The sequence below is a fragment of the Mixophyes fleayi genome, chromosome 1 (genome assembly GCF_038048845.1).
Source record: "Mixophyes fleayi isolate aMixFle1 chromosome 1, aMixFle1.hap1, whole genome shotgun sequence".
Lineage (NCBI taxonomy): Eukaryota > Metazoa > Chordata > Amphibia > Anura > Limnodynastidae > Mixophyes > Mixophyes fleayi.
In genome coordinates this window covers 235,791,402-235,812,979 of record NC_134402.1, presented here as the reverse complement: position 1 = coordinate 235,812,979, position 21,578 = coordinate 235,791,402, and the positions used below count along the sequence as shown (strand labels likewise).

General features: G+C 36.6%; 1 protein-coding gene across 2 annotated transcripts in view; it reads right to left on the bottom strand.

The window, feature by feature from the left end:
- Window positions 1–2,366: 2,366 nt before the first annotated feature.
- Window positions 2,367–21,578, bottom strand: part of LOC142107538 (coiled-coil domain-containing protein 17-like) — a 34,541-nt gene continuing 15,329 nt past the window's right edge. The window contains exons 4-13 of one of the 2 annotated variants that reach the window (XM_075191021.1): window positions 17,333–17,486; window positions 16,440–16,565; window positions 12,075–12,211; window positions 9,349–9,489; window positions 6,596–6,768; window positions 6,398–6,483; window positions 5,976–6,185; window positions 4,596–4,818; window positions 3,686–3,796; window positions 2,367–2,625 (exon numbers count right to left, since the gene is read on the bottom strand). In XM_075191021.1, coding sequence (XP_075047122.1) covers window positions 2,485–2,625; window positions 3,686–3,796; window positions 4,596–4,818; window positions 5,976–6,185; window positions 6,398–6,483; window positions 6,596–6,768; window positions 9,349–9,489; window positions 12,075–12,211; window positions 16,440–16,565; window positions 17,333–17,486 — 1,502 coding nt within the window. In that variant the 3' untranslated portion in view covers window positions 2,367–2,484. The remainder of the gene's footprint in view (window positions 2,626–3,685; window positions 3,797–4,595; window positions 4,819–5,975; window positions 6,186–6,397; window positions 6,484–6,595; window positions 6,769–9,348; window positions 9,490–12,074; window positions 12,212–16,439; window positions 16,566–17,332; window positions 17,487–21,578) is intronic. The other variant, XM_075191030.1, reaches the window with a different exon arrangement.

Here is a 21,578-nt window from a genome sequence, read left to right as displayed (position 1 = left end):
GCGAAACGCGCATCGGCGTAACGCTGAGCCTGCTGTTCTAGTTCCACTATATTAGCAATTTAGGCAGATAGTTATTGTACAGCAACTTAGGAGACCAGAAATCTACCGCATATTACTGAGGGAATATTCTCTAGGGGCGACTATGCTAATTAGTTAGTCTGATATTAACACACTAGTTACCGGCCCTCAAATTCCTTGACAGGGAATGGTGTTTTCGTATATATGCCACCTTGTATTATACTATTAAGTCTATAGTGATTGGTGTTCACTGCAACTGATTAATCTAATAGTAGTTAACGGATAGGTTACTCTATCATCCTACCCGCTATTATACAGACAGCCATTGTATAATACTTACCTCAGTTTCAGTACATCAACTTATTAAACGGATTCCTTCCTGTCTCCCTTGATCAGATTATTCATTAAGGAATAAGCACAGGTTCTCCTACATATGGCACAGTATTTTCTGTCAATGTACTATATGTAATTTATTCTATCAGCAATAATGGTATAATATTATGAACAGCAAGCCAGTGTGGTAGATTTCTACCTTTTAACTGATTATTAGTCAGGTTCATAACTATTTTCAACCATTTTTTTAAATATTTCGCTTTGGAATTTTAAAATTACCAATAAAGTTTTTTATTTTAATTTACACTACAAGAATACTACGAATAAGTATCTGTCTAAAAGAGTGCCCTCTCAATACTAATTTCTTTCTCTGCATACAATATTTTGCACCCTGTCATCTTCATCTAGCCAGTTGCTACTGTTTCATGTGTCCCACTTCCTCTGAAGCAGAGTATCTTGATTCTGGCATGGTCACTATTACCAGTCTTATCGCCAATGCTGAAAGCTTTCCACTGAGTGCCATGACGTGAGTTGCTTTCGCTCCAATGAGCAACCAACTCCAGCAGTCTGTTAAAGTTCAATGAACTTGAATTAGCTGCTGGAGTTCAGTGAAGAAAAAGCCAATGATGTTTGTGTCAGGGCCATGGCTTGGAAAGTGGCTTGGTGCTCAGACTTCATATTAAAATGTAAATAAATAAAAAAGAAAGTCATGTTAGAGTAGGAGATCCTATTCTCTATTGGTGCTAGTACAGGCAACGTTTATGGCGGTCTGTAGCTTCACTCCTCACATCGCACTTATTGTGTTAAAGAAAACAGATGGGTACAATTTTATTTAAAAAAATCCTTATACATTGGAAAATAAAAGGATTTTCAATACAATATTTCTGTCTTACAGAGGACTTATATAACTAAATGTAAACATCTGATATCATGTACATGACATGCAGCTATTTCACATTTTGATTTGCTACATATCATATGTGGTGCCTTTAAAAGAAACATCATGTGAGATTCTCTTCAGGATGTGTACTTAAACCTTAAATGGCATAGTGCCCACATATGCATTATGGTACACACCACACCTCAGACCCTCCATACTTTATAACACCCAGGTCAAAAGAGCACTTTGTTCATCCTGTGTGCAAAAGGCCACAAAAAGAACCTCTGAATATAGTCGTCGAGAGTTTTAAATCAGAATGTATGTGGTTAATTGTTTAGGTGAAATTCCCTTAAAACAGTAATATATCTAGGAACATGTGTCTTCAGAGTCCTTCAGGACCTCTCTTGCATTATACTGTGCTGTAGGTGATTTTACTATAGTATTGTATGTTATTGTATTGCCATCCCATATAGCACAATATAATGAGCCATGGAGGTCTGCCCATCATGCTGATTAATGAAATTTGCAGACCCATTTGATTAGTAACTAAGGAGGAGCCATGGGGAATATGTGTGTTCTCGCCTTAACCATACATACTGAGTAGACATTTACTTTTGTAAGAAAAGCTACTACACTACTATTCCTAACGAGCGAGCAATATTTTAACTTTGCTAGGACAGGAATATGAATATGATGGATAAAAGTCAAAGATGGGACCCTGGGAACATCTTGCACTTACCAATGGCCCAGAGGCCAGACTGTCTGCACTTCACTGTCCAGTGGCATAACTAGAGATGACTGGAACCCATAGGAAAAGTATGAAGGCACTGGTTTACCTTACTATTTTTACTTTATCACACCTGCTAAAATGTGGTTGTTCCTAAAATAACAAGCAGTGACATTCTCACACTGGGGAAGGATCTACATATAAATTGGATGAATGAAAACTTCAATACACAGGCAGAATGTTGGACTATTAGAGGTACATGCTTTCCTCAGGTTCCAGTGCCAAAAAGCTATCACATCGCTTGCCATGACTATATTTATTCATCTGTCATAGTTAGTGCTGGATATCAGTACAGACATTAAAAAAAAGTACCGCACACCCAAGTAATGGAATACATTTTTGCCTGGGTAGTATAATTCTTTACAAGATATTAATTCAAAGATCACAAATATATTTATTTTATTGTAAATACAAAATGTTATCATTTTCTGAAATAGGCATTCAAAACATTATCACTTCAGTTGCATCACTGCGTCATTATCGTTTCTCTTGAAGGCGGAGAATCTACATTGTCCCCGTATAAGGGTTGCATGTTTGGGAAGAGGTATGATGACGAGTAGTAGGGAGATGGAAGAGTAATTTCCTCTGGGAGAAAATATGCTGCAGTCTGTAGAATGAAACAAAAGCATGACAAATATTGTTTTATATATATGTACAAGTGTTACTAACAGCTGGAAGTTATACCTACAAACCATTTATTTGTTACTTTTTTCAAAAGGGCTTATTGATAATTAGGTCTCAAAGTTTGTTTATGGCAAAGGTTCACAGATCTCTCATAAAGTACTAACTGAAATATCAGGGATGCTCACAGCTTTATTAATCCTACTGAGAGAGCTAGGTACTGTGCCACACAGGGTGATTTTTATTTTGCTTTTTTTGGGGGGGGGGGTGGGGGTTAGGGGGTCATACACTGTTGACAACATGACATTAAACTTAATATTTGATAGGTTTTTATGTAATGGTAGCACCGGTCCTGCATAGTCATAGAGGCAGTGTTGAATGTTGAGGATGACAGACGCTAGATTATTACAGGTTGATTTAAAATGTTGGCATACTGTTTTATGAAGTCACCTACCCAGAAGCAATGGGACAAGACTGTTCCATTTGCAGGTGATGAAAACGGCAGAAAATAAATATGTCTAAAACTGATCAAACAAGTATCAAATTCACAAATGCCACAAACACTGTTTGTGCAATAAATCTTGGCAGTGGAAATGTCACATTTGCTATGCAGCATTTATGTAGAACCTTTTCTTGATTGATCCACTGCCACTTTACAATCATGTCCTCCCCTTTACTTTTATGCCAATACTAAAAACAATTTTGCTAAAAATAGTTTGCTTCAATAATGAGCAAAAAGAAAAGTGGAACCAGCTACAGCTTATGCTCTGTTGTCAGTAACATGATTCAATAAAGAGAGAACCAGCACATATTTTCTTCAAAATATCTTAAAAAATACTTCAAGAATGACAGTAAACATGTGGCGGTACCTTAAGTGCCAAAACCAAGGACCCAACAGCCCAGAAGCACTGGCCAAAATAAATTCTTGAAGGACTGATCCTCATGAGTAAAGCAAATCTGGTGATCTTCTTATTTTCTATACTACATCAAACAAAACAGGGATTATGTAACAAAAGAATGATAGTAATATTTTGTTTAGGACCTACCAGAGGAGGGTATTTATAAGATACCAAGTTGTTGATGTCAATGGGGTAAGAACTCTGTATATCAGCGTCCCTTGCATTTACAAGGCGAATGTACAACTCTGCAGAGTCCAGCTACAAAGAGAAGAGTAAATGGTACATAAATAAACTAACATTATAAAACAATATATACAAGGGCAAGTTAGCATTACTAGTTTAAGGACTACCACTATCAGTGTGCTGCCTTCTGCTTATAGATTTTATTATGTAGTTATGCGTGTGGTGTCTCATGCCAAATACTCAATACTGACACTGGAACTTGAATGAATGGATAAACATATAAAATCATAATCTTTATTGAAATTTATTAAAAACAAATATCTAATTATAGGATAAGTCCTTATCTTAGAGGAAGAAACTAATAGTGAAATATAAAAGATGTATGATGAATATTACCAAAAAATAATGATAAACTGTTAAGAAAGACAGTCTATCTTAACAGTTTATCATTATTTTTTTGGTAATATTCATCATACATCTTTAAATTTAGCTATTAGTTTCTTCCTCTAAGATAAGGACTTATCCTATAATTAGATATTTGTTTTTAATAAAGATTATGATTTTATATGTTTATTCATTCATTAGAGTGCCCTGCTATACCATATTCTTTTTCCTCTGTTGACAATTCAACAATTTTTGTATGTGTATGGGTGCACCCTTCCTTTTGCATCTTATTTGGAAAATACATTACAATAGTGTGCATTTAAGGAAGTCTAATGAATACCTGGTGCAGTGTTTCATATCTGGTTCTCTTCTGACACTGGAACTTATTGTTTAGATACCATTCAGAATGTAATGATGTGTGTTTAAAAAATAGGTTTGCATTTGTTTATTTTTGGAAATGCATGATTAGACACATAATTCGACATGGTACCTGAGGTACTCCGTTCAATGCCCCTGTAGTCAGTGATGGTTTGACAGGAAGGATGCGAATTGGAACTTTCCACTGTCCACTTATAACTCGATTTTGATAGTCAAAAATGTCCAGCTTTACCCATCCTCTGGGAATTAAACGACTGACTTCTTGACCATAAGGATCGTAACCACCAGATGCTTGTAATTCAATTATTAGAGATATATTTGGAGAAGGACGTGCCCTGTAAAAAAGCATAACACGTTGATCTAGTCTATACTATTACATAGTATGCATTTGTGTGATTTGTGTTTTAATTCAATTTTATTCAAATTAATTCAAAGCACACCCACAAAATCATACAATATATATTTGCACCAGTCTTCAGGCACATGCTACTGACAGGCATATAGATTACAATCACGCAAATATGCCCTTTCTGTACTCGCCCTGTGTTTGTACGCCCTTCCCTCCCTTGTTCCGCCTCTGCAAGAGTCGGGAGGTACAAGTACCAACTGTGCACAATAGTGTAGACCTATGCTTTTTTATTCGGTATGCACAGTACAACTTTGCAAATTTTTACAATAAGCAAACTGGCGTACACCAAACTCACCATGAACACCTAGGTACTCTGTTCTAGATTTGTACAAAACTTGGGTGTGAAAGGAGCAAAGCAAAAGAAGTAGAATTTGTTAAGGTGGTTATGTCCACCAAACAAAGGTGATTTACAATTATTAAATAGAGAGGTTTTTTTAGAATGCAATTATGTGCTTATAAAATCACTTATGACCCACAATTTAGATGTGCATCTGCCGGGGACTGGCAGCAAATTGTTGTAGAACAGAGAGCTGCAACCTCTGAGCTCCCAGCTTCCCCTGATTATAAGTTACGCAATATGTGCTGTAGTGAACCACCTTCACTGGGACAGTAGTACAATGGCATACTGACACTTGGGGCTAGATTTACTAAACATCGGGTTCGAAAAAGAGATGTTGCCTATAGCAACCTATCAAATTCTAGTTATAATTTACTTAGTACATTCTACAAAATGACAGCTAGAATCTGATTGGTTGCTATAGGCAACATCTCCACTATTTCAAACCCGCAGCTTAGTAAATATACCCCTTGGGATTCAAACTAAAATACAGTGTATTGTTTAGGAAAAAGTTATCTCAGCATCCAGCCTTTACTTGTATTCATGCCTAATACACCCCTCATTACTCCTATAACTTTAAACACAGGTTTATTTTCTTCCACTGAAATAGAAATAAAAATGTAATTAGATGAAGAAATTTTGTAAAAAATTATAATTATGACTAAAGAGCATATAAATTCTTTATTCCTTATTTTACCAAGAATATCTACAGAATGGACTTAACAAAACTTAATTGACATAGTTACCTGGGAACAACCTGCTTTGTGGCCAAAATAGCTATATTCTGTTTGTTGTTGCCATGGAAGCTGGATAAAGCAGCCTCACAGTACACAGGTGGAAGGGTTGAAGGATTTCCCATCTCCTGTCCTCCACTGCAAAGACTCACAGCTAATCTGCATACTCGATAAGTTGGGTCAAGTCCAAGAAGATAGTCATAAAACACCACAAAGCCTGTACTGTAAGTTAACAGAGAAAAACAGTAGAGTACATGGTAGCTGGAAAATATTTTTTAATATAGGCTGGCTGTATAATTTATCTGTATCTGTATAGTACTCAATGTATTATTCTTTGCATTATTTTACATTGTTAGTTTCTCATAATCACTTTACTTAAAGGTATATACATTGAAAGCAATTATTCCAGTGAACAAGTATATAGAAGTACTTACATTGGGTCATAAGGAGCTGGCTCAAGCCCATGATTGAAGTTCAAAAAGTGCTTGGCAGGATCAGGGAGGTCTGGTTTGTTCATTTCCTGTAACGTTGTTATCATAATATCAGTGTGTGTATAGTGTGTGTTTGCTGTAGTCTAATTACATAATATTATGCACATACACTGGACAAAGGCATTCAAAACAATTTGTTACCATTGGATCCAGCTGAGGTTTGGCTCGCCGAGTAACAGAGGTTTTTATACGATGCTTTAGCTTCTGAATTTCAAATTCTTGCTTTAAGACTTCTAGTTCTGCATTTAGAGTATTTATATTTTGATGGGTGTGCTCTTTCATGAATCTGGGGAAATGTATGGGCTTCTTAACATCTAGAAATGCAAAAATATGATAAAATAAAACATAAGGTATTAAAACTAAAACAATCATATTTCCTCTCAAAAATGACACTTTGTTTTTTAGTAAGCAGAAACTAATGTGACAATTGCTACAAATTATCAGTAGCAAATGAATGTGTTGTCATTGACATAGAAATGCAATGTATAATATGCCAGTGTGACTAATTATTCTAGGTATGTACTATCGTTATTCCTTTCAAATAGGGATTGACTTGTGGAAAAGGAAGTGATGGAAGAGATAGTAGAGAAAAAGAATTTGTTAGTATCTTTAATTTAGGAAAATAAATATATGTTTTGAATGGACCCACAAATGCAGATAAATCTATCTACAAGAAACAGAATTGTCCTGTGACTTGCAGAGTGTATGGGTATATTTAATATTTTGTTTGGTTTTTTTTCTATTCTTTGGGACAGGTTCAACTTTGTATTAAATAAACAACTTATTATCAGCTGTAACTACGAGAATGCCTCTCCCATGGTTATGTACACTAATAACCACACTATAACAACCTTTTCCTTATTGCACCACCTGTTTTATTTAAAACATTAATGTGCATTACTCAATAGGTGTAAACATACCCTGGCAGAAACATTACAGCTTTTGATAATCTCTATGCATATGTTACAAACCTGCTTGTCATTGACCAACAGACAGCTTGAAGAGAAATTATCAAGCATCTTTGAAACCTTTCTACACAACATTTAGGGGATCACAGTGCCATCAAAGATATGTCACTAATATTATTAACATTGTGATTGTGCTGATTCTTTCAACAGTCCAGACCAGCCATGATATTATTACTTAAAAGGCAAAAAAGCAAACGTATTGAGAACAACATTCCCAAGAAAATATGCTATAAGTTATTAAACATTTATAAAAAAAAAAAAACAACTAACTGGACTCATGCTAATGATGACATCTACTTATAGTAACAAACTAAACAAACTAATGTGTTTATAAATATCAAATAACAATTTTGTTTTATTGAGTATCTAAATATTTAGTAAGTGCTCTTATTAATATGGGACCCCATTAATTGAAATATTTATTACATACTAGATAAAACACCAATATTATGTGTAAATGGGAGGTTTAAAATTTTTTTTATGTAAAAAATAAAATTCTGTATTTGTGACCTGTGCTACTATTTGTAAGTTTGTGGATTACCCAAGTAAAAGATTACCCAAGTAAAATGTGTTCCAGACATTACAGACATTCAATTAGTCTCAAGATCCTGTAAGAACAACGAGGCTAATTGAATCTCTCCCAATGATTGTGTATATACTCATTTCTAACTAACCAGTCAGTTGTTATACATTGCTGTTTTAAGACGAAGTTACAAACCATATAGAGGAACTTGCAACTCTAATCCAAAAGTATCAACTTTTATCAATAAAGGAGTACAGACAAAAGAAATTATGTTGTTATATTTCTTCTGGTACAATTTATACCATGTTACATTTTTTTATTTTTTAAATAGGTTTCTTATATTGTAAGGGCATCCTCAAAGCTGAGGAGGAAAATATAAGCTTTTCTCTTTAAAACATGAGGTCTCTTGCATTCTTCAGCTACTTGAGGTCTTTGATGGGAGCACTTTTAGGGCATCCATTACTTGAAAGTTTAATGATGGAGCCACTGTCCAGGTAGACCCAGGGCAAATACTAATTTTACCCCTTGATTAATAATGGCCTTGAGTTTGTGGTCTCATCATCCAATGAGAGACTGGATCTGTAACTGTTTTTAGAATGATGGTGTCCCTACCATGCTGTGATTGTGACAGACCATTTTAAACCTAATTGGCCAGACAATGACAATTACAAAAGACCTCTGCTCCCAATTAACATCAGCTTCGGGGAGCTCTCAAATGTCCATTGGAATGTATAGTAAATCTGGTCAGACAATGGATGCGATCACACTTCTGGTGCTCTATTGGATCTATCATTCAGCTGTTCAATAACTGGATCCTTCAAATTTGGTACCACATTTGCACTGCTAAATCTGACAGAGCAGCCTGTGTTTAGTCAGTTTCAATCAAAGCTGGTCAAGATAGGAACAGGAGATTTGAATTTCCATTATGTTAATTTTTTTATGAAAACATGATTAATATGCTTAAATTGTATGCCCTCAAGAACACCATAGTAACATTAAACAGAAGTCTCCTCCTTTAAATTTGTAACTTTATACCATGTTATTGTGAATGGGAGGAGGGTCTTTACACGTGGTAAGTTTGGTTGCCAGAGTTGGTCTTGTGAAAACCTAGGAACATCTCTGTTGCTGCAGTCAATCAGGATATTATCTTCATATGAATTCCTTGAGAAAATAAGCTAACTATTGTATCATAACCAGAAATGCAGATATTTGTTTAAAGATTAATTAAATGTGCAAACAATAGTAAATTAATTAAAAAATTAACCCATGTATGATAACCTTTTTCAAATGTAGTAGTTCCAGTTATAACATGGCCGCTTATCGCATGTCACAGGTATGACTGAAATAAATAATATTAGTCTTTTTTGTAAGCCTTTCCCCTTTGAAAACAACCAGAATTGTACCTCCATTTGTTGTCTTGGGAAGCCTGTTATTCTTATGCCTTTGAAGCTGAAGTTTGAAGAGTTCATCCTCTAATTGTTGATTTTCAATTTCAAGCGTAATTAATTTTTCATTTAAATGCCATTTTGTAGCTGTATATTCTTCTAAGTAAAGAATAAAACCAAATGAACCGCTTGAGAAATCTTTTGAATCAATATTAAACATTTATGGGATAATAATAGCTATTCTTGGTAAGTGGTCATCATTATGTTGTAAGACTTTATAAGGGGCTGATTCAATTGCCAGCTGCGCACATTTCCAGTCATTACTGTAAAGAATCTCCACTCATCTGTCCTCGCACCCCATAGAGGTGGAGATTCCAGCCAGAACATTGGCGCAATATGTCTCCGTGGATGTTCCGGAGAAACTTAGCACTGAATTGAATCTCCCCCTAATAATATCATTCCCTGGTTATACATTTATAACCTTATATACATCACTAAGGGCTAGATTTATCAAACCTTCTAAAAAGGAAAAGTAGAGGTGTGCCCATAGCACCCAATCAGACTCTAGCTATCATTTGTCTAGTATATTCTAGAAGATGATAGCTAGCATATGATTGGTTGCTATGGGCAACACCTCCACTTTTAGAAGTTTTGATTAATCTTCCCCCAAAATGTCATACAGTTATAGTATGTCCAACACTGACAACAGCAATTTACTTATATACTTATATACTCACTTTTAAACACCAGATTTTATATTTTTCCCAATTGTTTATAATACTAACACTTCACATTTTACTAAACCCTTCATGTTCAAAAGTTACTCCCTCCCTAAACTAAAGCCTCTACACACACTATTAAACACCCACATATTAGAAAATGTCACACACTGCACTAATATTGCTACACACAGCTATATCAGAAAGACAAATATTACACTACACACCCCTCCCATTTATTACACCCCCAAATATGCTTTTTCATTTACAAATGTACATATACAACAAATCTCTACTGCCACAGACAAAGCAACATCCCTTATGCAATTAGCAAAAACATTGCTTTATAAGCACAGTCTTAACTCTAATATATTTAGTTCTAATACATTCATTAAACTTGTATATCTGTACTTGTGAAAGATTTACATAACACTTTTGTATAAGACATGGGATTTGTGTTTAATGGGCATTTATGCAAACATAAGTAAATTATAATGAAACAAAGTATTGCATTTTTTTTCTTCATTTTGTCATTTTTTTCTGTTGTATCAGATTCCGTGTGTCTACAAAATAAATCTTTTGATTTGTATCATTGTTTTGAGACACAATACATAATCATACATAAATATAGACTAGTTCAGTGATCCAGCCTTCTCCTTCCTCCCATAGACCTTGGTCCTGCTCCTGGCTTCACAGAACAAACGTTGATTAATGTAACATAAATACATAATAATAATCTAATTTGAAAAAACTGCATTCCAGTCCTAATCCACATGACATTTTTTGTTTTAATAAAGTGGTCATTAAGGGTTTGTGGAGTCTAGATTCTTTTATTCTAATAAAGTTAATTTCAAAATAGTTTTGTTGTGTGTTTGTTTGTAACTATTCTGGGTCATAATCACATTTTTCATGACTCAGGCCACAGTGTATTTCAGCATGGAGCTAATATAAACTGAAGTGAATCATACTGTTTTCTGTGCCCCTTCTTATCCATAGAGGAACCAGCCCTGCAATGACTAGCCCAGGTGTTAGGGATGGATGAATATTTTTTGGAAGGGCATGATTTTTTTTTACGTGTTGCTTTGTTTGTTTTGTTGTTGTTTAACTTTAAACAGCACCGATCAAGCAGACTGATCGGGAGCAGCACTGGGGATAGGCAATAATTTGCTCCTTTTTCTTTTCTTTTTATAAATTGTAAATCTTAGCGAACTACCAATAACTGCAATATCCCAAGATTCACCAGAATTCATGAATTTTGAAGCCCAAATTTAGCCAAATTGTAGTGCTCAAAATTTATGGGATTTAATACACCTCTAGTTAGAAGTAGAGATGAGCAAAATTTCAAAACTGTGCCACAAAATATTCTTATTTAGAATTAGCATGCGGAATTTGACATGATTCGTACGTGGAATTTGTCATTAAGGTTGACAGTTCTATCCCTAACTCACCACCCCAACTCACCACTGTTGGTTCAGTTCTATTCAAAGACTACAAACTGCCTAAAATGCGCATTTACAAATATAATGCAGAATAGCGAAGCAGAAATGGAACTCTAAGATTGTGTTGCCGGAACTTTGCGAAATTACTTGCTGCACCACAAAGCTCAATTAGAGTAAAAATTTACTTATCTCTAGTCATAAGTAAAAAATAAATTTAAATATACAAGAAGATTTTTAAATTGTGATGAATTTCTTCCTATTGATTTCAAACAGCATTTACATAACAGTTTAGCTTAAAGAAAAAAAACAGACTACTAAGACCTATAACATGTCTACTATTTGGCTAGGGAACAAGTAGCTATGAAATGCATTCATTAATTACAGTATAACAGATGGGAGTTTTTCACAAAGCTTCTTAACGTGGTGTGGAAAGTTTATAGTAATGGGCACTGACCTTACTGAAGACAAAAAAAATGCATTCTCAAGAGCTTGTCGTCCAAGGAAGTAGTCTTAAATTCATACATAATACCGTGCTTAAATGATTTTATAAAAGCTCTCAAGAACAAAAGAATAGAAATGTACCTACTTTTGTTTTTCTTACGATTGGAACGACCATGTTTCTCTCTTTGCTCTATGAGCTGTGCCTCAACCAGCAGATCCTGTAAATGTGCCAAGATCATTTGATCATTTCCGCCATTCTGCAGGTAAGTCATGCGCAAAGCACTGTATACATGGGAAAACAAGTAACCATGACAGAAAGCAGGGATTCTGAATCACAAAAAGTATTTAAATGCTAAATTCTATTCAAATAATGGTCATTGTTATGATAAAGCTAAGTAAGAACACCATACTAAATACAGTTACACAAACAAAATATTGAAAATGTACAGTCATGGCCAAAAATATTGAGAATGACACAAGTATTGGTTTTCACAAAGTATGCTGCTTCAGTGTTTTTAGACATTTTTGTCAGATGTTGCTATGGTATACTGAAATAAAATTACAAGCATTTCATAAGTGTCAAAGGCTTTTATTGACAACTACATTAAGTTTATTCAAAGAGTCAATATTTGCAGTGTTGACCCTTCTTTTTGAAGACCTCTGCAATTCGCCCTGGTGTGCTGTCAATCAACTTCTGTGCCACATACTGTCTAATAGCCGCCCATTCTTGCTTAATCAATGCTTGGAGTTTGTCAGAATTTGTGGGTTTTTATTTGTTCACCCACCTCTGGAGGATTGACCACAACTTCTCAATAGGATTAAGGTCCCGGGAGTTTCCTGGCCATGGACCCAAAATTTCAATGTTTTGATCCCCAAACCACTTAGTTATTACATTTGCCTTATGTCAAGATCCTTCATCATGGTGGAAAAGACATTGTTTGTCACCAAACTGTTCTTGGATGGTTGGAAGAAGTTGCTGTTGGAGGATGTTTTGGTACCATTCTTTATTCATGGCTGTGTTCTTAGGCAAAATTGTGAGTGAGCCCACTCCCTTGGATGAGAAGCAACCCCAAACATGAATGGTCTCAGGATACTTTACTGTTGGCATGACACAGGACTGATGGTAGCCCTCACCTTTCCTTCTCCGGACAAACGTTATTCCAGATTTCCTAAACAATCTGAAAGGGGATTCATCAGAAAAAATGACTTTACCCGAGTCCTCAGCAGTGCAATCCCTGTACCTTTTGCAGAATATCAGTCTGTCCCTGATATTTTTCCTGGAGAGAAGTGGCTTATTTTCTGGCCTTCTTGACACCAGGCCATCCTCCAAAAGTCTTTGCCTCACTGTGTGTGCAGATGCATTCACACCTGTCTGCTGCCATTCCTGAGCAAGCTATGTACTGGTAGTGCCCCGATCCCGCAGCTGAATCAACTTTAGGAGACGGTCCTGGCACTTGCTGGATGTTCTTGGGCACCTTGAAGCCTTCTCCACAACTATTGAACCTCTCTCCTTGAAGTTCTTGGTGATCCAAAAAATGATTGATTTAGGTGCAATCTTACTAGCAGCAATATCTTTGCATGTGAAGCCCTTTTTGAGCAAAGCAATCGTGTTTCCTTGCAGATAACCACGTTTGAACAGGAAAAAAAGAAATAGTACTATAGGAAAGCACCCCAGTTCCACCCCTGTTCCATTTTGAATATATATTTTTGCAATGGTGAAATATTGTTAAAATATATAGAAAAGTGATTAATAGAGAGAAATAGGTGAATTAAAATAATCTTTTTTTCAACCCCTAGGTGGAGCCAGCTTCAACAGGGTTAAATTGTAATAATTATTTCCTTTATATTACTGACAGCAAAATTGTATTAATAAAGTGTTGAAATGATCCAACATTTGTGTGTATTCCTCATTTCTTTACTACACATTCCTATATCCCTCTATAGATTTCACACACTTTTCTGTCTCGTAACCATACATAGAGAACTTATTATCAATTACCACTTATTCATGGCAGTTTGAGAATGTTACACCCAATATTATTTGAGCATCCCAAAAGCACATATATTTCTTATTATATCATAACTTGATTATTCACCAATATTCTCTTACATAGGGTTCTATTGGCCAGTTTTCACCTAATGTTAGGAAAATAAATTGCACTTATATAGAATGCCATATTGTTATGTAGACTGATTATGGATTATGGATCAATAGTTATACACACTAGGATAATTTACCTCCCCATCCCAATATTCTCAAACCCTATAAAGCAGTCATACATTTGGAAAGATAAATCAATCAAACTGCCTCTGAGTGACCAGCCTGATAATATGTATCAACAATCTATCTCATTGCCTAGCATTCCCACTAGGTCTCATATTATGTTGTAATAACTAATAATTACAACATAATAATTATAGTAATTGATAATAAGTTCTCTATGTACGGTTACGAGTCAGAAAAGTGTGTGAAATCCATAGAGGGATATATGAATGTATAGTGAAGAAATAAGGAATACACACAAATATTGGATTATTTCAACACTTTATTATTAGAATTTTACTGTCAGTAAAATAAAGGAAATAATTATTACAATTTAACCCTGTTGAAGCTGGCTCCATCTAGGGGTTGAAAAAAAGATTATTTTAATTCACCTATTTCTCTCTAATAATCACTTTTCTATATATTTTAACAATATTTCACCATTGCAAAAATATATATTCAAAATGGTCATAGATATCCGTCCCGATATTTTATACTTTAATTGACATTTAATAAAGATGATGTTTTTAATATGTCACTCATATGCAATTCGAGTGCCTTCAATAGTACTATTTCTTTTTTTCCTGTTCTTCTGTTGATTATTAGTTGGAAGAGCACCCTCTCAACCCTAATAATTAGAATATGGCAAAAAGGGTAAGATGAGAGAAGTTCTAACTCTGTGCGGATCCAGACCCCTTTTGTAACCATGGTTAACAGAAGAAGAACAATGATTTCAAGCACCACCCTCCTTTTAAAACTTGCAGTCTGATACTCTAACTCAATCAGCATGCCAGAGTGATCTCCAGCCTTGTCCTCATCAACACTCTCACCTGTGCTAACAAGAGAATCACTGACCTGATGTCAGCTGGTCCTTTTGTGGCAGGGCTGAAATGCAGTGGAAATGGGTTTTTTGGGGGATAAAGTTCCTTGTCATGGCAAAGAGGGACTTTGAAAATAATTGCAATTCATCTGATCAATCTACATGACATTCTGGAGTATATGCAAATTGCTATCATAAAAACTGAGGCAGCAGACTTTGTGAAAAATAATATTTGTGTCATTCTCAAAACTTTTGGCCATGACTGTACAGAATATTCAATCTATGTATGCTGACGGTGGATTCATGGAAGTAACTAAATGGAAAAAAAAAAGTTTATTCTAAAGATTTACCAAAAAGTGATTGGACTAGATATAGAGTATGCACAGTATCAGATGGCACAACCTGTTAAATAAGGTTAGGTATTTATCTCATCTGCGCCCATAGAGGTCTACATATGACTAATTGCAAATTGCTCACGTTAATTATCATTTCTTATCCCAATAATAAGAAATTAATGTGTCTATTAAAATTGGTTAGCCAGGACAGCGGCTCTGAAGATCCCTCTCCTGCGATGCTCTCCCCATAGGATATACAAAATATTCAGATGGTGTTACCTGTTGGGTTCAATTCCAAATTTCATAGCATGATACAGTAAATAGGGTATAATCGCAATACCCATAGTCCCATATGGGGACTGGATTTGAGCTTAAAGAGGCTGGGGTTGCAGCAGACATCAGAGATTGTCTAATAATAATTCGCATGGAAACTTGAAAATATTGTCAATCCCCCAAATACAATATTTGGGAATTTAAACCTCTTCGGAGATTCATAAATAGGGCCCATAGTAGCTTACTCATAACTATTCTACTAACTACACATATAAGTTAGAGTCAATAATAACCAATCAGATGGGTTTTGAAATTAATCTGGTATATTCACTTCATTCTAGCTACCTCTCAAAATCCTAGACTGCAACTACTGTCATAGTATTCAATACAAAGCAGTCTGCAATGTCACCCAATTATTCACAGTTGCTTCCTATTTGCCAACATGAAAGTGGCTACTGCTAGATATCAAATTCTGGTCTTTGCTGGGTATAAGGTGTCATGCTTTTTAAGTTATCTGTCTGTATATATAACAATATGTGCTTCTATTTGTATGCATTTGTGTGGCAGTACTATGTCTAATAGTCCAAAAAGTAGAGTAATTTAAATGCATGTTTATTATTGACATGTGGCATGTGTCCATGACTTGGAAAGTGCGCACCTACTTAAGACTAATCAGATTTAAAAATATTTATCAACAGGACCACAATATCAAACACAACCCAAGGAATACTAAACTATTTTTTTTCAGTCTAAAGTCTTAGCTTAAGAGTGGAAATTCTTTATTTTATTTTGAAACAAAAAAAACCCCTAAATAATTACCTGATTTCAGAAGACAAACTTCCTCCTCCATAGAATGGAATAAATGGCTGCTGAAAAGTTGATAGACCTTTTCCTATTTTTCGAGAGGCAGGAGATTCACTGTGCCTGCTTATAACCCCTCTTTTTCTATAGGGTGGAGGCAAAAGAAAACACTAAATAGGAACTGGAGCCATTTAATAAAGCAGTAACGGGTAGATTTGGACTTTTAGCAACTTTTGGACAATATTGTCTTGGATGGTTTCCAGGGGGTAAATGTATCAAGCTGAGAGTTTTTCGGCGGGTTCATCAGATTCTAGCTATCTTTTATTTAGTACATTCTACAAAATGACAGCTAGAATCTGATTGGTTGCTATAGGCAACATCTCCACTTTTCAAACCCGCCGGAAAACTCTCAGCTTGATACATTTACCCCCAGGTGTATGTTACATGGCTATGACTTGATAAATGTAAATTATACAGCAATGCTTAGCCATCTCAAATGGTTGTTGCACAATGGAATTGCTGAAAATGATAAAGAAATCGATGTGTACCATAGGCTAAAGTATTCGGTAATTACATGTGCCTAAAATCCTCTTCAATACCAGACTTACTGAGTTAAATGAAGAGAAACAGTTCCACAACCAATTCTAGTAGCTTATAAAATAATAAATAACTTCCTATACCGATAAATGTATTCCCCTGGCACTTTCACCATATGCTGCATTTACCCAGGTGTCAGCGTTAACACATAACCGGGACCTCACCAACATATTTTTTATTTCTTTATTTAGAATTTCACTCTATATCCTGCAGTGCTTTAAGCTTTTATTGGACAAGTTTGGTAATGACCTTGCATCCTAATTTATACAGTTAAACTGCAAACTACACAAAATAACAGATATTGTTGGTCTTACATTGATTCAGCTTGTAAAAGGTCTATTTGTTGTTTCATGGTAGTTAGGAGTTGTTCATTCTTTTGTTCTTGAGCATTCAAATGTCTTATCATTTTTTCTAGGTAGCCTGTATTCCTGCTTTGAGCAGTTATTTCATTCAGTCTCTGCACGATATCTGTAATTGTGTTAGATCAGGTTACATTTATGATTAAGAAGCAGCACAGTGTCACATCTACAGTAGTTTACTATTGACCAAATGCAATGAGGAAATAGGTAATATTTTTGCTGAAAACCAATACATAGCTATTACAGCCAAACAAATTGCTAGCCCAGGCAAAAAACAACACACTGAAACAGCAAAAAGTTAGCTCTAGTGCTACTTGGAAATATTTTAATTAAATCAACCTATTTGATGCTATGACACGCCTACTGGCAGAGGTGATTTGTTTTTTAATGACATGCTAATTGTCATGTGCAAGCTAATGTTTAGGCATAAATCTGCAAATATATGTTTGTGTATTACTTCCTAGAAATAGTGTGACCTGGTTCTCTTAGAAGCTGTTAGATCAATGGGTTTTGTGGATGTTAAACCACCCAGGGGGGCTGGTAGATAAGGATAGCACCTTATACCATTTATGGCAGGATGGCAAATGTGAATGCCTTTGAGGAGATCTCTTGCAAGACAATGAAATCTCACACATGTTTGGGAGGCCCCAGACAGGCCGACTGCAGAGACTGGGTTGTATGTTAATGACAGATTTAAGCTGAATAAGGGCACAGGAAAAGATCATATCATTTTCTCCAATATCATACATACCAGAGGCATGTGTGGTATGCAGATGCAGGGAAACTTAGGACCTGTTGTGTGAAGGTAAAATCATGTTCGTAAACCATACTGTTGAAAAGTTAGGATGGTGTAAAGAAAACTTGACTTAGAGGTATTCAAACAGCAAAGTCATAAGACCCTAATTTGCATTCTCCCCTCCTGTTGGTTCTGACCTCACAGGGAAGGGGGCTGGGGGGCCCTGTAGCTTGACTTTAAAACTGTATTGAAAATGTAACTCCTGGTTCTTCTTCTGAGGGAGTAATTGAAGAGGTTCCATTTTTTCCTGCTCCTCCCGGCACCACAAACTTGATTCTAAGTGAGGTATCAATTCTGTGTTTTATTTTTTTTATTTTATAAGAAACAATTGCACTATATTTGTATGTCATTTTATTATCTCTTTATCTTAAGCATTGTGGATGTGTCTTCCATATTAAATTACACTTAATAAGTTCTAGTCTCTGTGTTCTTATGAATTCACGCGACAGTTTGGTCCAGACGCTACCTAATTGAAACTGTGCAAACCTTGTGGTTTAAGTGAACTCTGATTAAAGTAAATTGTGTTGGATTAATGCTAGGGAGAACCGAAGGCTTCCTAAATAAGAGTGTCAGCTCTTATCCGAAAAAACCTTGGTGGTGGTAATTAGTATCGCAAAGCTAGTGTGTGGCATAGATAGGGAAGTATTTAATCATTTTAGACATACCAAGTGGTTGTTGTGTGGTTAACCCTGTGTCACATAAGTGTCACGCAGACTCAGGTGAGTGCTGTTCGTGACACTAATGTTAAAGAATTGAAACAAATAGACCTATATAAGTTTACAATTAAAATATAATTACAGTAGCTTAGTGGTTAGCACTTCTGCCTCACAGCACTGGGGTCATGAGTTTGATTCCCAACCATGGCCTTATCTGTGTGGAGTTTGTATGTTCTCCCTGTGTTTAAGTGGGATTGCTCTGATTTCTTCCCACACTTCAAAAACATACTGGTAGGTTAATTGGCTGCGATTAAATTGCCCTTAGTCTCTCGGTCTGTGTGTGTGTGTGTGTATGTTAGGGAATTTAGACTGTAAGCTCCAATGTGGCAGGGACTGATGTGAATGAGTTCTCAGTACAGCGCTATGGAATTAGTGGCGCTATATAAATAAATAGATGATGATGATGATGAACATACAGTACTGTGCAAAAGTTTTTGACAGGTGTGGAAAAAATGCTGCAAAGTGAATGGTACAATAATGAATGTCTGCAGGCACCAGTGAAGCATGGTGGAGGTTCCTTGGAAGTTTGGGGCTGCATTTCAGCAACTGGAGTTTGGGATTTGGTCAGGATTAATGGTGTCCTCAATGCTGAGAAATACAGGCAGACACTTATCCATCATACAATACCATCAGGGAGGCGTCTGATTGGCTCCAACTTTATTTTAGGGGTGTGCACCGGCCACTTTTGGTGTTTTGGGTTCTGATTAGCTTGAGGTTTTGGGTTCTGATTTGTTTTGCCAAAACACCCCACGAAAGGTTTTGGTTCTGATTTTGGGTTTTGGGTTCTGATTTTTTTTAAAAAAAGCATAAAAAGTGCTAAAATCCATATTTTATTTATTTTTTTCCACTCCTCCACTATTATTAACCTCAATAACATTCATTTCCACTAATTTCCAGTCTATTCTGAACACCTCACAATATTGTTTTTAGTCCAAAAGGTTTCACCGAGGTAGCTGGATGTCTAAGCTAAGCGACACAAGTTGGCGGCACAAACACGTGGCCCATCTAGGAGTGGCAGTGCAGTGGCAGACAGGATGGCAGTTTTCAAGAGTTTGCTAGAGGTGCAAGATGGAATTGTCCTTGGGCCCTCCCACCCACCCTGATGTTGTTGAAAAAGGACATGCGCATTTTAACAAACCAATCATTTCAGCAACAGGGCCTACCAAACTACTGTGGCTGAAATGATTGGTTTGTTTGGGCCCCCACACCAAAAAAGTAATTAATCTCTCCCTGTACAAACTAAACTGGCTCTACTGAGGCAAGATGTCGTCCTCATCCTCAACCTCTGATTCCTCGCCCCCTTCAGTGTGTACCAGTGTGAACCTTGCACAACACCGAAATCAGTCTCCACTGCGCTTGACTCAGGCGCGTCCCCACTCCTTTGCCTATGTCGTAGGTGGCTGTGTAGGCTTGAATGGCCTTTTGCTGCTCCTCCATCCTCTGCAGCATATAGAGGGTGGAGGTTAAGCGCGTCACTACCTCTTGTTTTAGTTGATAGCAGGGCAGGTTCATGCTTGATTGATGTAGCAGGAACAGTGAACGTAGTTTAATATCTGATACTAATATTTCTGCACTGCAGGAACAGTGAACGTAGTTTAATATCTGATACTAATATTTCTGCACTGCAGGAACAGTGAACGTAGTTTAATATCTGTTACAAATATTTCTGCACTGCAGGAACAGTGAACGTAGTTTAATATCTGATACTAATATTTCTGGACTGCTTAGTGAAGTGGAATCTCGACGGGATTTGGTACCGGGGACACAATACCTCCATCAACCATCTAAATTCAACTGCACAAATGGCGGACACCGGACGCACGTCTAACACCAACATAGCTGTTACGGCCGCAGTTATCCGCTTTGCCATAGGATGACTACTGTCGTACTGTGTGCTCATGGCAAACGACTGTTGGACAGTCAACTGTTTGGTGAAAGACGTAGCGTTCTTACGACTTCCCCTCTGGGAAGATGACCGACTACCAGCAGCAACAACAGCAGCAGCAGTAGTAGGCGTACCGCTGCAGGATTCCCCGGAAGAATCCCGGATTAAAGAGGACTCAGTCATGCCGGCGACATGGCCTGCAGGACTATCTCTTATGGAGATCGTGGAGGAAGTTGACGAGGAGGGTGTTGTTGGTGTGTATACAACAGGACCAAGGGATTTAGGTGTTCCTGGACTGCTGACGGTCCTAGCCACAGGTCCTGAACTAAACACTGAATTATGAAGGTTCTTCAGGTGACGTATAAGGGAGGATGTCCCTAGGTGGCCAAGATCCTTACCCCTGCTTATTTGAACTTTACATAAGGTACATATGGCCATACATTTGTTGTCCGGATTGGGATAAAAATAACTCCAGACCGAAGAGGTGTATTTTTTGGTCTTCTGACCAGGCTTGACGATGGGCTTTTTCATCCCATGGACAACAACTGTTTCCCCCCCTGGTGCCTTATTTAAGATAACCACATCAGCATCCTCCTCGTCAAGTTCCTCCTCAGCGCCAGCTACATCAATATCCTCCTCCTGGTGTACAACATTCACACCTTTATTAGCCAAATCTGTAACTGGACTGTGGGTGATCCTTCCAGCATATGCAGAGGACGTGCTGCAAATGGTGGAAGGAGCCACCTCTTCCCATACAGTGATGGGAAGGTCAGGCTTCGCAACCACCAACACCCTTGGACTCGC